The 13,069-nt window shown below is 32.8% G+C and overlaps 5 protein-coding genes across 5 annotated transcripts; 3 read left to right on the forward strand and 2 right to left on the reverse strand.

Moving 5' to 3' along the window:
• Positions 1 to 36: 36 nt before the first annotated feature.
• On the forward strand, positions 37 to 1,696 carry Tsp_01204b (hypothetical protein; the record flags this gene model as incomplete). Its single annotated transcript, XM_003376952.1, has 5 exons — positions 37 to 95; positions 448 to 509; positions 603 to 683; positions 853 to 978; positions 1,560 to 1,696. Coding segments are annotated over 5 exons (465 nt in total), but the record flags the coding sequence as incomplete, so codon positions are not given.
• A 1,574-nt stretch (positions 1,697 to 3,270) lies between these two features.
• On the reverse strand, positions 3,271 to 5,455 carry Tsp_01203 (conserved hypothetical protein). The gene is made up of 2 exons (XM_003376953.1): positions 5,398 to 5,455; positions 3,271 to 4,397 (listed from the first exon to the last, which is right to left on the reverse strand). The coding sequence occupies exons 1-2, from the start codon at positions 5,453 to 5,455 to the stop codon at positions 3,271 to 3,273; spliced, it is 1,185 nt and encodes a 394-aa protein (XP_003377001.1).
• Positions 5,456 to 5,657: 202 nt separating this feature from the next.
• On the forward strand, positions 5,658 to 6,985 carry Tsp_01202 (hypothetical protein). The gene is made up of 4 exons (XM_003376954.1): positions 5,658 to 5,693; positions 6,406 to 6,512; positions 6,615 to 6,655; positions 6,741 to 6,985. Exons 1-4 carry the CDS (start codon positions 5,658 to 5,660, stop codon positions 6,983 to 6,985), a joined length of 429 nt encoding a protein of 142 aa, XP_003377002.1.
• A 1,830-nt stretch (positions 6,986 to 8,815) lies between these two features.
• Tsp_01201 (conserved hypothetical protein) lies at positions 8,816 to 11,637 on the forward strand. The gene is made up of 14 exons (XM_003376955.1): positions 8,816 to 8,876; positions 8,916 to 9,048; positions 9,153 to 9,174; positions 9,242 to 9,408; positions 9,549 to 9,612; positions 9,670 to 9,773; positions 9,811 to 9,884; positions 10,458 to 10,553; positions 10,597 to 10,680; positions 10,780 to 10,856; positions 10,924 to 11,088; positions 11,162 to 11,275; positions 11,367 to 11,480; positions 11,539 to 11,637. Exons 1-14 carry the CDS (start codon positions 8,816 to 8,818, stop codon positions 11,635 to 11,637), a joined length of 1,374 nt encoding a protein of 457 aa, XP_003377003.1.
• A 329-nt stretch (positions 11,638 to 11,966) lies between these two features.
• Tsp_01200 (cytochrome c-type heme lyase) lies at positions 11,967 to 12,584 on the reverse strand. The gene has a single exon (XM_003376956.1). The coding sequence runs from the start codon at positions 12,582 to 12,584 to the stop codon at positions 11,967 to 11,969; it is 618 nt and encodes a 205-aa protein (XP_003377004.1).
• Between the last annotated feature and the right edge of the window lie 485 nt (positions 12,585 to 13,069).

Here is a 13,069-nt window from a genome sequence, read left to right on the forward strand (position 1 = left end):
AAATATTATGTTTTTTTCACAAACGTAATTTCAAAGTTGAATTACAAACAATATCATAAAATGGCTGAATTTATCAGTCCTTTATTGCAACAAAGGTAAATAAATTTCATACAACAAACTGTTGTATTAAATTTTTGTTATGGAAATCACATGGATTTCCTTTAACTGAAGTGTTGTGCCATCAATATGTATGCAAAAGTATGCAAAAGGTGGGAAGCTAAAATCTTATTAAGGAAAGTTTGAATTAAAATTTAAACACCTATAAACTAGCTTTGTAATTGCCATTTTTAGGTTGCTTATTACAATTTTATTCATAGTATAGTAAACTATTTTCATGTTCATGTAATGTATGACACTGTTGCATATTTGTGACACCAGTTTTTTTTGTCGTCGCAATGTTGTGGCTAATCTTTTCTGAACACTTTACAATTTCTTGATCTACATCAGTAAGGTAGTTAAAAACCATTGTGGCATCTCTGATATTCAACTGCCAGGCACAATTCATGGTAGTTTGTGAGTTGAATCATTCCAACATTTTCTTGACGTCTCATGCTATCACGGTCAGCTGAGCAGATGGTATTCTTTGCATCAATTTTCTGTAGGGCTTCACACTTGCGGATATGAAGTGAATGCTTCCCTCAGCTGGAATATGCTACCTCATCATCTGGCATTGCAATCGACCAGTGTGTTTTCGATGTAAAGTAGCCGGCATGGTCTAGCTGCTCATTAAGCAGTTAGTAGTTACGTTTGTCTTTGCTTTCGTTCTGTTGCATTTTACATTACCGCTTTAGTAAATCGACTGCTTATAGTGTCTTCTGAGACTGCTTTCTTTATATTTTAGATAAATATAAGGATCTTGGCTAATGCCGTTGTTTGTTTGTTGCTTCTCATGTTCATTTTTATGTATCTTCGATATGTCAATGGATACATCTATGTTCTCCACTTTCATTATGAATCTCGCATCTGTTCTTCAAGCAGGTATTAGGGCCTGCCTCACTGTTGGCGTTGTTGGGGAGATTTCAGTTTTTTTAGTCTAAGTGTTAGCCAGTACCTTCATAATAGTTTAAATAAGTGATTTTAAACTTTTCTGAACTGCGGACTAATGTCGAAAACGGTAATTTTTTACGACCCACCTGCTTGCAATGCATATTTTAGAAGGAAAGTGGGTTAAATGAAAAATATTAGTTTAGCACTTTTCAATTTTTTAATTGACATACCTTATTATAATGTATAAGTTTATTAGCGTAATGCACCATGAAGTAAGTGTGTGCGAATAATGGGCTTCTCTTTTGTTTTCATTGATGACGTCTTTGACGTTCTCACTAACACTTTTGGGATTTAGACGCACGATGTTGGATGATTGTAGCTTATCTCGAAATTTGCTTTGAATGCCAATCATTGCTGAAAATTCCGTTTCGTACATGTACTTAGTAGTAAAAGGAAGTAGCACTTTTAATGCTGCGGTGGAAACAGTCAAAAAATGTGTTTTAAGCTGATAGCGAAAACTGAGTTAATTCATCTTTTACTATCAAAACTCATTTTAAACGAAGAATTTTCAGACAGATTGATTAACTATTTGTCCGCCTTTGTGAATATGCTAGTATCCATAGCATCGGCATGTGTGATTTTTGGCAGAAGGAGTAATCTCACCCTCGAATCCAGGGCTGTGCAGTGCGTTGGTTTAAAGATACAGTAACAGCACTGCTGTCATTCCACTGGCACACAAACACTTCACCATCACATCTATTGCCGAAAAAGTCTCCGCTTTTATAACAACTAGTTCATTCATCAGGAGTGGGACAGATTTTGTTCTTGCTCTGCGAATAGTTCGCGCTGCTTTAATGATTTTGGTTGCTAATGATTTTGGAGCTTCTATTGATATTAAAAAGTTGTTAAAATGTGTTTGTTTGTTTACTGCACTGGTTATATTTGAAATCATTCTCATGGTTGTTCTGATGAGATGTGACTCTTCATTCTTCTTGTTGTCTTCTATGCTTATTACACTTCCATAATGTATGGATATCTATTTGATGATGAAAGTACATATACTTTGTGGCCAAATCAGATATGCTTGACTTGCAACGCGACAGATAGTAGATGAGAAGTACATGGAAGTCACCGAACTTAGACAAAAGGCGTGCATATCAAAAGAACATGTGCTGGTATAATTCTCTGATGGACTGGAAGTAAACTCGGCATTCAACGCGGTGCGCATGGTCAATCCGCAGACCTTGGAAGAGGTGCGTTAAATTGCTTAACGAGTGGTACGTATCGTTAATGCAGCGCGAGCATGCGAATCTTGCGAGAATAGCGGTGCACTGCTGCAAGAAATATACCGCCAAATAAATGCATTAAGTGTAAAATTAGATAAATTTCACGAACCTTCTACGAGTTCATTTTAAATACATAAGCAACTGAGTTGAAGCTTCTTAATTTCAACAAAACTGAATGACAGCAATATTGCTTTGTGTTTGAATGCAGTGAATTCTCCCTAATTGACTTTTACGTAATTATGTTTGCGGCAAAACTTAATTAACAAATTGAGAATATGTAGTTGAAAAAATTAATTTTTATTAAAATTTTTAAGTAAAATTTTTAGAAAACATTCACTTATCAAAATTTCAATGGAAAGAATTTTGAAAAGAATGTATAAATAAAAATATTTCGAGTTGTTAAGTAATATTTGAAATAATTATACAAAAAATTTCTAATTTCATAGAATTGTAACAAGAATCGTTAATTAACTTGAATTGTAATGGACGTGATAAAAGAATTTTTGAGAGTATTTTTTCCATTTGCTCCTTAGTTGAAGTATATACTTATCTCGTACAAGCTTGTTGCAGATCAAACTACAAATATCTGAAATTGTGGACACAATTTACTGCAGCTACAAAATTCCCAGCAATTTTCCTGAACGACTCGCCGCTGTCCACCCGTTTACACACTTCCAGTTTTGCCGTAAACTCAAAACCTTTCTGTTTCTAGTCGTTGACATACCGGGCAAAAAATTCGAAAACAGCAGAATGTAAGAATAATAGTAAAACGCAGCTTGAATTTAGTATTCATTAACAATGCATTTTAAACAGGCGGCCAAAATGACTTCGGATAATCAGTGATCGAAACATCAAAGTTCCACTCTATTGTTTACGTAATAAGTTGAGGAAGTATTCGCTGTGATCAAAATATTCATGAATAAAATTGAAATTATACAAATTTGAAAGTTCAATTCAGTGGCATTTAATTGAGCAAAATATTTTGAAAATAATAACTTTATTGTTGGATGTAGTGAACAATTTTCGCGTTGATATAATCTATCGCGTAAATATGATTTTTTGCGACGGTCATATCTGACCAAAGAAACTGCTGATCAGCGTTGAGAGTCTTCAAGAACTGACCATCCTTTGTGAATACATCCACTGAGCTGGAACCTCGTTTTGCAGCAAACACGTTGTCGCTTGCATCTACACCAATTCCCAGCCCGTAAACGGAGTTTTCCGTTGGTTGAATTGCAGTGACGTTTCCATTTTGCACGTCAAGCAAGTAAACAGCATCGTCGCAGCTAATATGGAGTAAATTTTCAATGCACAACAAATATCTACAGTCCAATTTTGAGGGTTGATTTTTATAAAAACTAATCGTTCCTAAATTGTTGAGGAAGGAGTCGAGCAAATGTATATACGGGCCTCCTTCAACTAGTACATAAATGCGGTCGTCCATGCAGACCGAAACACCTCTGGTTGCTCCATGGACGTGCCGTTCAGCTAAACGTTCTCCGGTTGATCTCATTTTGATAACTTTTTCATGCTTTGCATCTACACTGACAATATCTCCGTTGGACATGATGTCCAAATCAAATAATGTACAACCATCACAATTCAGTACTGTCAATTTTTTCAAAGTTTCTGGTTCAAGCAGTACAATCTGACCAAAGGTGTACGAACACACGGCCAAAATGTGATTGCGTAATGTCATCCCGGACGCTTTGCCGAAATGGTCTAATTCCAATTCATTTATCATAACTAGTTGCACCGATTCTTGGTCTTCAATTACAATCGTCGGTTTTACGTGCAACGTGAATCGGGATTTTCCTGGATCGACGGCCACAGCCCCACTCCGACCCGAGGTAATGAAGCCAATCGCTTTTGATTGCACGCTTTCTGTCCACGGGGATTGTTCAGTCCAAGATTCGAAGTTGAAAGTTCTCGGTGTGATTAGCACATCTTCAGCGCTGTCGCTTTCAGGTGGTTCTTCAACCGTGCTTTCTCGAATTGGTGGAGGTGGTTCACTCCAGATGACCGTTGTATTCAGCATTCTACTTGAATTGTTTTCTGCTTCTGTTGTCGGCAGAGATGACTGATGTTCCAGATGTCGGCTTGTTGTCGCTCTTGATGAAAAAGCTAAAACTGCTTCTAATTATATTAATTGTATAAATTAAAACTTTTACTACTTGTATTACTACTTTGTGTTGTTTTTATGGCAATTTTTGCATCAAAAAGTTTTGAGAATTGTAAATTGAAGATTTTTAAATTTTGTATTTTTGAATTGTAGTAACTAGGAACATTAACCACTTTATGTGTAATAGTTATAATTAGTTACAGCATTATTATGGTCATAATATTATTGCATATATTCATGGTAATTGATGATAAGTGAAAAATAGAATTTATACATTTTAATTCAAATTTTTTGTACCAAATTATAACTAAAATTCAGATTGTTTCCAGCTGAATCATAGTATTTATTTGCTTGCATATGAAATGTTTTAGATCATTTTCTAAGATGTTTTCATTTTTACAAGGATTTGCACTTGTATACAGCAGTAGCATATTTCAAAAATTATTTAAAAGCATAAAATTCAGTATTGATGATCATGTGACAAGCGTTTATTTGATTGCACGTTTTGTTGTCAATAAGATCAACCAACAATATAAATTTCTTCTGAAAAAATAGTTTTACAACGTATTGGTGGTGATATATCTATCATAAATTGCAAACTTCCAGCAGCATAAATCGTGTGCAAGCAAGCTAAAGTAAGCATAAGTAAAAATAACTTTTCATGATCTCCACGATGACGTAATACAGTTGTAAATTATGATATTTTGTTTTTAGAAAAAGAAAATATTAACAGTTTAAATAAAGAGGAATAAGAATAGCTGCATTTCACAACAGATGCGCATTGTGTGAATTTCTTAAGATGCGGTCATTAGATGCCTGTTTGACGCATTCCATGTTAGTACAAGGTCAACAGATGACAATAAATATCGGTAACTTGTTCATAACAGTAAACAACAATACATCTTGGATGAAAGGTTGAAAAGGATATTGTTTGAATTGATTTGATTAATTCGCATTTACTAAAAATAACTTGCTATTTTTATCGTTTATTTTCTTTTATACGTTCCAGGCTCTGATTGCCCATTTCCACTGTCCAGTATTTAATCAATTTACTTCTCATTTTCCCTTCAACTGGTAACTAGTGCACAATTGAAATACGTTGGAATAGAAAAAACGAACCAAAGAATGCTAATCGTCAAGCAGCTGTTGAGAAAAATGTTTCATTCAATCAAAAAAGCAAGCAAACAAACATGCAAAAAAACAACATTTTTTCCTGTCAAAACTTTGATTTTAAATTTCTAATCACAATGAAATATATTGAAATGAATACTATTTTCATTAAACAGTCAAGCATCTTAGTAATTATACCAAAAAAATAAATAAATGCATAACACAATCAAAGATCTATTTTAAAAATGAATAGAATATAATATTGTTGATAATGATCGATGATTGAAAAGAAAATAATTTAACCGTGTTATGTTAATTTTCACTGTCAACAAAACAAACACTTTTTAGCTTAATGAAGCACAACAGTGCAATCTGCAATGCTGTTCTAACGTGAAAAAGGGTATAATTATGACGCTAATATTTTCATAAGCATAATAATTTTTTTTGTAATGAAATTGAGAAATAGTAAAATAAAAAAAATTTTAAGCACAATCACGATAGTGCAATTTGGAATTTAAATTTGAAATAGCTTAACTATTTTGCAATCACTATGTTGAAAATTATTGAAATTTTATCATTGCCGATTGAAGTCAATTACAGTTTTTAAAAAAATATTTTTAGTTCAACGAAAAAGACTGATTGTCAAAATGTTCCCTATAAGGAATAATTGAAAATTTATCCAATAAATTTGTATTGAAATATTTGAAATATGAATTGAATAGATGATAATGAAGATTTTTTGTCGTTGCTTAAAATAAGCATAATTTTTGATAATAAAATGAAAATTCGAGCAAATAGATTTGAGTGTGTTTTCAATTGAAATTATCAAAAGGCAAGAATTATTGTCTAAGTATGAAACAATTGCTTGATTGTATATTGATAATTTTCAAGTTGTTGCAGGTCATTTCTGAAGTATATGTTGAACATCTTGTTGTTTGTCATGAAAGCGACAGCCGCTTCTCAATGATTCCGACACAAGGAGGTCGACTTCAAACGACCGTTAAACGGTTTTCATATGTTCTGTCAAACTTTCACCGTCTAATGAACTAGTCTCAGACAGACGAAACATGTAAGATCTATTTTCATAATATGCAAATATACACATATAGATATGCATATATGAATTATCTGGATAGAAGTCATCTTCTCAGTAATTTGAATAATAAATATTTTAAATTAAAGTAGAAAAACGAATAAAATAACCAACAAATTATAAATCTTACTTGTGCTTGTAGTGGGCATTATTGTTGTTTCAAGTGTTGCAGTTTGGGGAGAAATTTTCGTTTTGGTGGGTAAAAGGGCGAAAAACAAGCCAATGCCGATCAGGCTAACAATGCCAATCGAGGCGACAGTGATCAAAGCCACAGGTAAAGCTTTCATATCTTCGCATCTAGAAACGCTGGCAACGACAATGCAGAATATTTGCCAACGTCAAGAGCGGAGATTCAAGCAGCTCATCTTGCTTGTGGAATATTTTTGATACTGCTGGCGTTGGTTGGAAACTTCTCACTAGATGTCACAGCAAAAGAAGTATTTTGACAACGGCAAGGTCGACGAAACTTGCCAGCCGTAACAAACCTACAACGAACGGCTTCTTCAACAGGCAGACGACTGACAGACTGCTTGTCACGCTCTGTTGAAAACTTGCCCACCAAAAGTTTCCACCAAAACAATGCAAAATCCGTACCAACTAGCTTTTGTTGATTTAAAAAAACTGTAATTTTAAAATTGCTATTTGATTTAATTTCTCAAAAAAAAAACATTCATTCCATCAGCAGAGTGCATTGTATACATTCTTGTAGGCAATTTTGATCCTGTGCAAAGGTTTCCACTTTCAACAAAGCAAGTAGTTCAAAAGTGAATGCAGTGCACTATATTTCCATCAGCACGTTGCAGATAAAAAAATAATAAGAATAAGCTTAATACGAACAAGCATTGATTTTTATCGTTTTTCACCAATTGATCACACAGTTCAAATAAATAAATCTACACAAATAAACATTTCTGCAATTTTATTTTTTAAATTTAATTGTTTCTTCAATTGTCAACTGATTAGCATGATTTGTTGTAGCATCAATTTTTCTCAACATTCTCATCATTGACGTTATGAATATATGAAAAAATAAAAATAAGCAGCAATTGTTGTGCTTGTAAGAAAAAGAAACAAATAGCTTTATCCATTCCTGTAATATCTTTTATTTGTCATCACTTATCAATGGAAAATTTTCAATTGTTCTTTTTTTTAAATTTTATAAATTACACGGTGTAAAAAATGCCACTTTTTAATTTTTTATTTTTGCAACATAATTTGAATTTCACAAACATTGAAACCTGAGTCTAAATAGTCCATTTTCAATTTTTCATTTTAATTTTTTCGACATTTCAACAACAGGATTTTCATTTGTAAAATATTTCAAAAAAATGTAACAGAAAATATAAACTATGTAATAATAAGAGGAAAAATAATTTCACAAATATTGCTTTCAACATCTGAATGATTAAAATGGAATGAAGAAACATTTCATTGATCATAACTTTCATAAGATGATTTAAAAGATAGCATATCATTGCAATTTCAGCAAGCACGTAAGAAATTAGAATAAGAAATTCACATATATGTATTTGCATAAAAGTATTTCTTTAGTTAACTTTAGCTGTCATTGCAGTTTAAATGAATTGTTTTATTCTTTACAGCCATTGTATGCAAAATATGGATAACTTTTACATCGACAAAAATTGAATCTTCCCAAAGTGAATTCAATGAAATTGTGATCAATTTTTCTTTTAAAATTGAAATCAGTAAATCAGCACTGTCATTTAGTTGTACTCTTTATTCAAATTAAAAAATACTTTTGCAATATCTTCCATCATTTTATGCATTTAACAAAATTTCCAACCGAAATATTGAAATACAAAATATATAGTATGGTATTACTTAATTTTCTTCTTACCAAACTGTGTATTTTTTATCAATTATTAGTCATAATGCCGATATCGCTCAGTGATGTAATTTTTATAATTTTCTAATTATATCAGAAAAATATTTTTATTTTCTAATGTAAATGTTTCCAAAAAGACTTCGTTATTTATTGAAATTAAGAAAGAACTTTATTATCGTTATTATCTGTATTTGAAAAGTAGTATGCAACGCCCTGATTGGTTTAAATTTCTTGTTCTGTCGAGATAATTTTATTTTTTCAGAAAACAATGAATAAACATCGTGCATTTTTATTGATTGAAAATTCTAGTATCTTTAAATGTTTGAAAAACAAAATTTTTTTCCATTTTGCTATTCTGTGTGAAATCAACAATGCTTAGAGTGATTGATTTCGACTTTTCTTGCAAAAAGCTGCAAATTCGTCTCAAAATCCGTTGATGTAACTGTTTGATAATTTGAATTTTATTTGAAGGAATCATGCAATTTACGCGATATCTTTTTTCGCCGCTTATAAGGATAATTGGAAGAAAAATCGATGACTACGCTCAGTTTCGTCCTTCTGCTTTGTCCATGCAAAGCTTGGTGGATTTCGGTATTGCATTGTTGTTATTTGTGTTGTCTGTGGAAAATTTGTTTGTTAATTCGAAAATAGCTAAATATGAAAAAATTTTTTGTAAAAATATGATTTGGATTTTTTGCATATTTTCAGTTTTAGATGCGTTGTGATTTTGGTTCGTCAATTTTGTTTGATGTTTAGGCAAACTTCGTGATGAGAGAAATTCATTTGAATTTTTGAAGAAGGAACTTCTCGTACGTTTGGCAAATATAATGAAAGAAGTTGAACTTCTTCCATCCCAGTTGATGGAAACCCCGTCAACCAAGCTTGTTTATCAGTGGTATCAGGAGAGTTTTCAAGAATTGTTGCAGTATGAAAATGCTAATGCGGATGAAAGCACATTGAGAGAGTTTGTGATTTTTTTTGTTCATTTGTTTGAATTTCACTGACCGCCCAATATATTTAACAGTTAGAAAATTGTATTCTATTATTTTTTGTGAATTTTTTGTTCTAATTTTCAATATAATTTTTAGCAGGCTTTTTATTTAGCTTTTCACGACAGCTTAGCAGAGTTTTGAAAAGGCATAATACAGTTGTAGAAACTATGGCCGAGGTAAGTTGCAGAAACGATTTATTTGTTCAGATATTACTGTCAAATAATAGCATGTAGGGTTTAATGGAAATGAAAGCAACTCATGGAATTGATCCTGTTACGCAAAATAATATTCAATATTTTTTGAACCGTTTTTATCTTAGTCGCATCAGCGTGCGCATGTTAATTTATCAGCATGGTATATATTTTTATATGCAGTCGAACTTGGTTAAGTGCACATGGAATTTGGCAAGAATTTCCATGCACTTATCCAAAGTTGGGAATTATGCAGAGTAATTGAAAGGATCAATAGCTTCACATTTACAAATAGGTTTAATGTGAAAAAATGTCCATTTATTTCAAGTAAAATAGTCATCATATTTTGTGACACCAGCTTTACTAGCTGATCTTCAATTCGGTTTAGGTATGTCTGATTTATGCTGTTTTCATGAAAGTATGAACGAACTGTTGCCAGATCTGCGACAGTTTGCTTGTGAATAATTTCCTGGGAAAGCAGTCGTTGTTTTGACTTTGGCAAGGCTTAGCTCGCCTTGTCCGTGATAGGCGTGCTTATTCTGATATAGCAAACAATCAACTTTGCTCAGTATCAATAGTTGCTATGTTTGATGATAAACCTAAAGCAGCCAAGAATGCGTCTATTCTGCACATAAGGGCTTTGTATTGCAAATAGTAAATCCCATGGACCTCAGCAAAATCCATTATTATACGGTATAATTAACTACAGGGAATTTTGTTAGGCAAGAATTTTGTGCACTTAAGGGAAATGTGCACTTAACCAAGTTCGACTGTATATGTATATATATAATTTTCTTCAAATAAACAAATTTAACATTTATTTTATTAAGTTATCATCTTCAGCGACGAAGCACATCCGTTTTACACTAGTGCTCGGCATATTGGATGCATTGATCCGAATTGTAACGTCGTTTCTATTATTGAAGGTATTGTTAAATGTTTCTTCATCTAAGTAGTGAATTTATTCAGCTTTAGATGCTTATGAGAATGCAAAATTTCTGTGTGATCGATACTACGTTACCTCTCCTGGAATGAAGATTGAAACCATAAACGGTGAAACGTTTATTATTAAGAAATAGCTTCGTTTTTTGTATTATGCACAAATGTGATTGTTAACAATATATTTAAACATTTGTCACTTTAAATTTGTAGTGCTGGAGCCATCACAACCTATAAGCATCGTTTACGTACCTTCGCATCTGTATCACATTATGGTTGAATTACTAAAAGTAATTTTTTTTGTGTATGATATTGAAATGAAGCGACTTTGATTCTAACTGTTGTCATTTTTTGAAGAATGCATTACGCGCAGTGGTGGAAGAGCATGGGAAAAAAGATGAGTTACCCCCGATTACAATACGAGTTGTCAAAGGAAAGGAAGATTTATCTATAAAGGGGAGTTTACGATGCTGTAGGAATTTTCAAATCAGTATCTTTAATTATAAATCTGGTTTGTTAGCAGTTATTTAATCTGACTTTAATATTAAAAGATTGTCTTTTTTGAAATTAATAAAAGCTTTGTTTATATTTTTAGGTAAGCGATCAAGGCGGTGGAGTGCCTCGGCATATTGTTGGCAAACTGTTTAATTATATGTATACTACTGCTTCCCTTCCAAGTGCGGAAAATGTTGAATATGACGCTCCAATGGTATGTTAAATTATTATAAATTTATGTAGTAGCGCAATTTATATAATGATGTATCGCAAACAATTGTAAACATACTGTATGATTTATTTAGGCTGGACTGGGTTATGGTTTGCCGCTTTCTCGACTGTATGCTCGATATTTTCTAGGGGATTTATTTCTATTCTCAATGGAAGGATATGGAACAGATGCATGCCTATATTTGAAGGTTTCATTTGAACTATTTATTTATTTTATTTTTATGTTCAACATTATTTTATTTTAAGGCATCTGCAGTTGACGCTAGCGAGATGCTGCCATGGTTTTCTTTTCGTTCCAAAAAAATGTATGAAAGCAATGAAAAAGGTCCTGATTGGTCAGGTTAATTTTTTTCTGCTACTTAGTACATTTATCTTTTGTAGCGTTTTATTTGAAACTGATTGTAAAATTCTAGTTTTATTAACTAATTTTCAAAATTTGTTGCTAAAATAACTGATAATTAGAATACACATTTGCCGTTCATTTTCCCTTTCAATGTGTTCCAGATTGTAGAATTTTTCCTACTATTATTATTATTATTATTATACTGTGTGAAATTGTCATTGGAATAGTTTTATAATTAAATTTTTTCATTATACTTGCGATAAAGTACACAATATGTGCATGTGAAAGAGCAAATAGTTGAGAGAGAAAGAAAATGTCGATGTACTTGAGTTTACTTGAGCATTTCTTGAGAAACCGAACATTTGACACGTGGCGGCTTCATGCCTAGCGTGTCGTACTTGAAACGCATGTAAGCTACGATAATTCGATCAAAAATATTCTGCCAAGAGTCCATCGCTGGCCTAACATCCATGAGGCTAAACTGACCTGTTTCTGGGTTCACTTTTCCACCATCGTAATAATCGATCACGTAATGCACTTCTTTACCGCAACGGTCTATGATCCAATCGTGACGGTCGAACGGCAATTCGTAACCAAGAGCCCGACGAATTCGAGCTCGTGGCGTATATTTAGTGGCATCGCCCCTAAAGCTCTTCAACTTGGGACAGTCGCACTCTTTGAAATGCAAAGCTTCCCAACGCAATATTTCACGCCAAGCTTGTTCGTTGTTGCTGTTGTGAATGCGAATAATGCTGTCCATGTCGTCAGGCTGGATGTCGGACTCTTTCCATTGCCAGCCTTTGCGGAGCATTGCGTTCCAGAACATCTGCGCCGATGGATACATCCAGTTTTCATTGGAACCCGCTTTCGGAATGGAAGACAACTCTCTTTCTGTGGATAAAAGAAGCGGCTGGTTCGGTGCAGACTGTTGATTTTCCGGTTGCATCATGTTTGCCGGATCTAAGCTATCACCGATTTCATTGGACAGCCAGAGCTACTTTTCTTCTGCATCGGGCAACCGGACGTTGACTTTGGTTCGTTGAGATTGGTCTCAGATGCGCCCATCTGCATCAATATAACAACTGCTACAAATATAGAGTGCACAGTCTCTATTATTAATGATTAATAGAGCTGATTTACTGATTTGATTTTAAACAAACAGTAATAATTAAGCCAAATGAAATAAAATATATATATATAATAATATTTTTTTACTTTTCATCAAAATTTTTTAAAATTAATAAATATATAGAAACTTTTAAATATAATAACTGAAGAAAAATGCCTTTGTTTAAACAGCTTTAAACAAAACTTAGTTTAAACCAAAACTCAGTTTTAAACCAAAACTGAGTTTAAAATTATTCCCCTTTAAACGGGCACTAACTTTCTTTTCGTAGTTGAAAAGAATAAATTAATTTGATGGTTGAAATTTCC

Source organism: Trichinella spiralis (genome assembly GCF_000181795.1).
Source record: "Trichinella spiralis strain ISS 195 chromosome Unknown Scfld4, whole genome shotgun sequence".
In the NCBI taxonomy this organism is placed as follows: domain Eukaryota; kingdom Metazoa; phylum Nematoda; class Enoplea; order Trichinellida; family Trichinellidae; genus Trichinella; species Trichinella spiralis.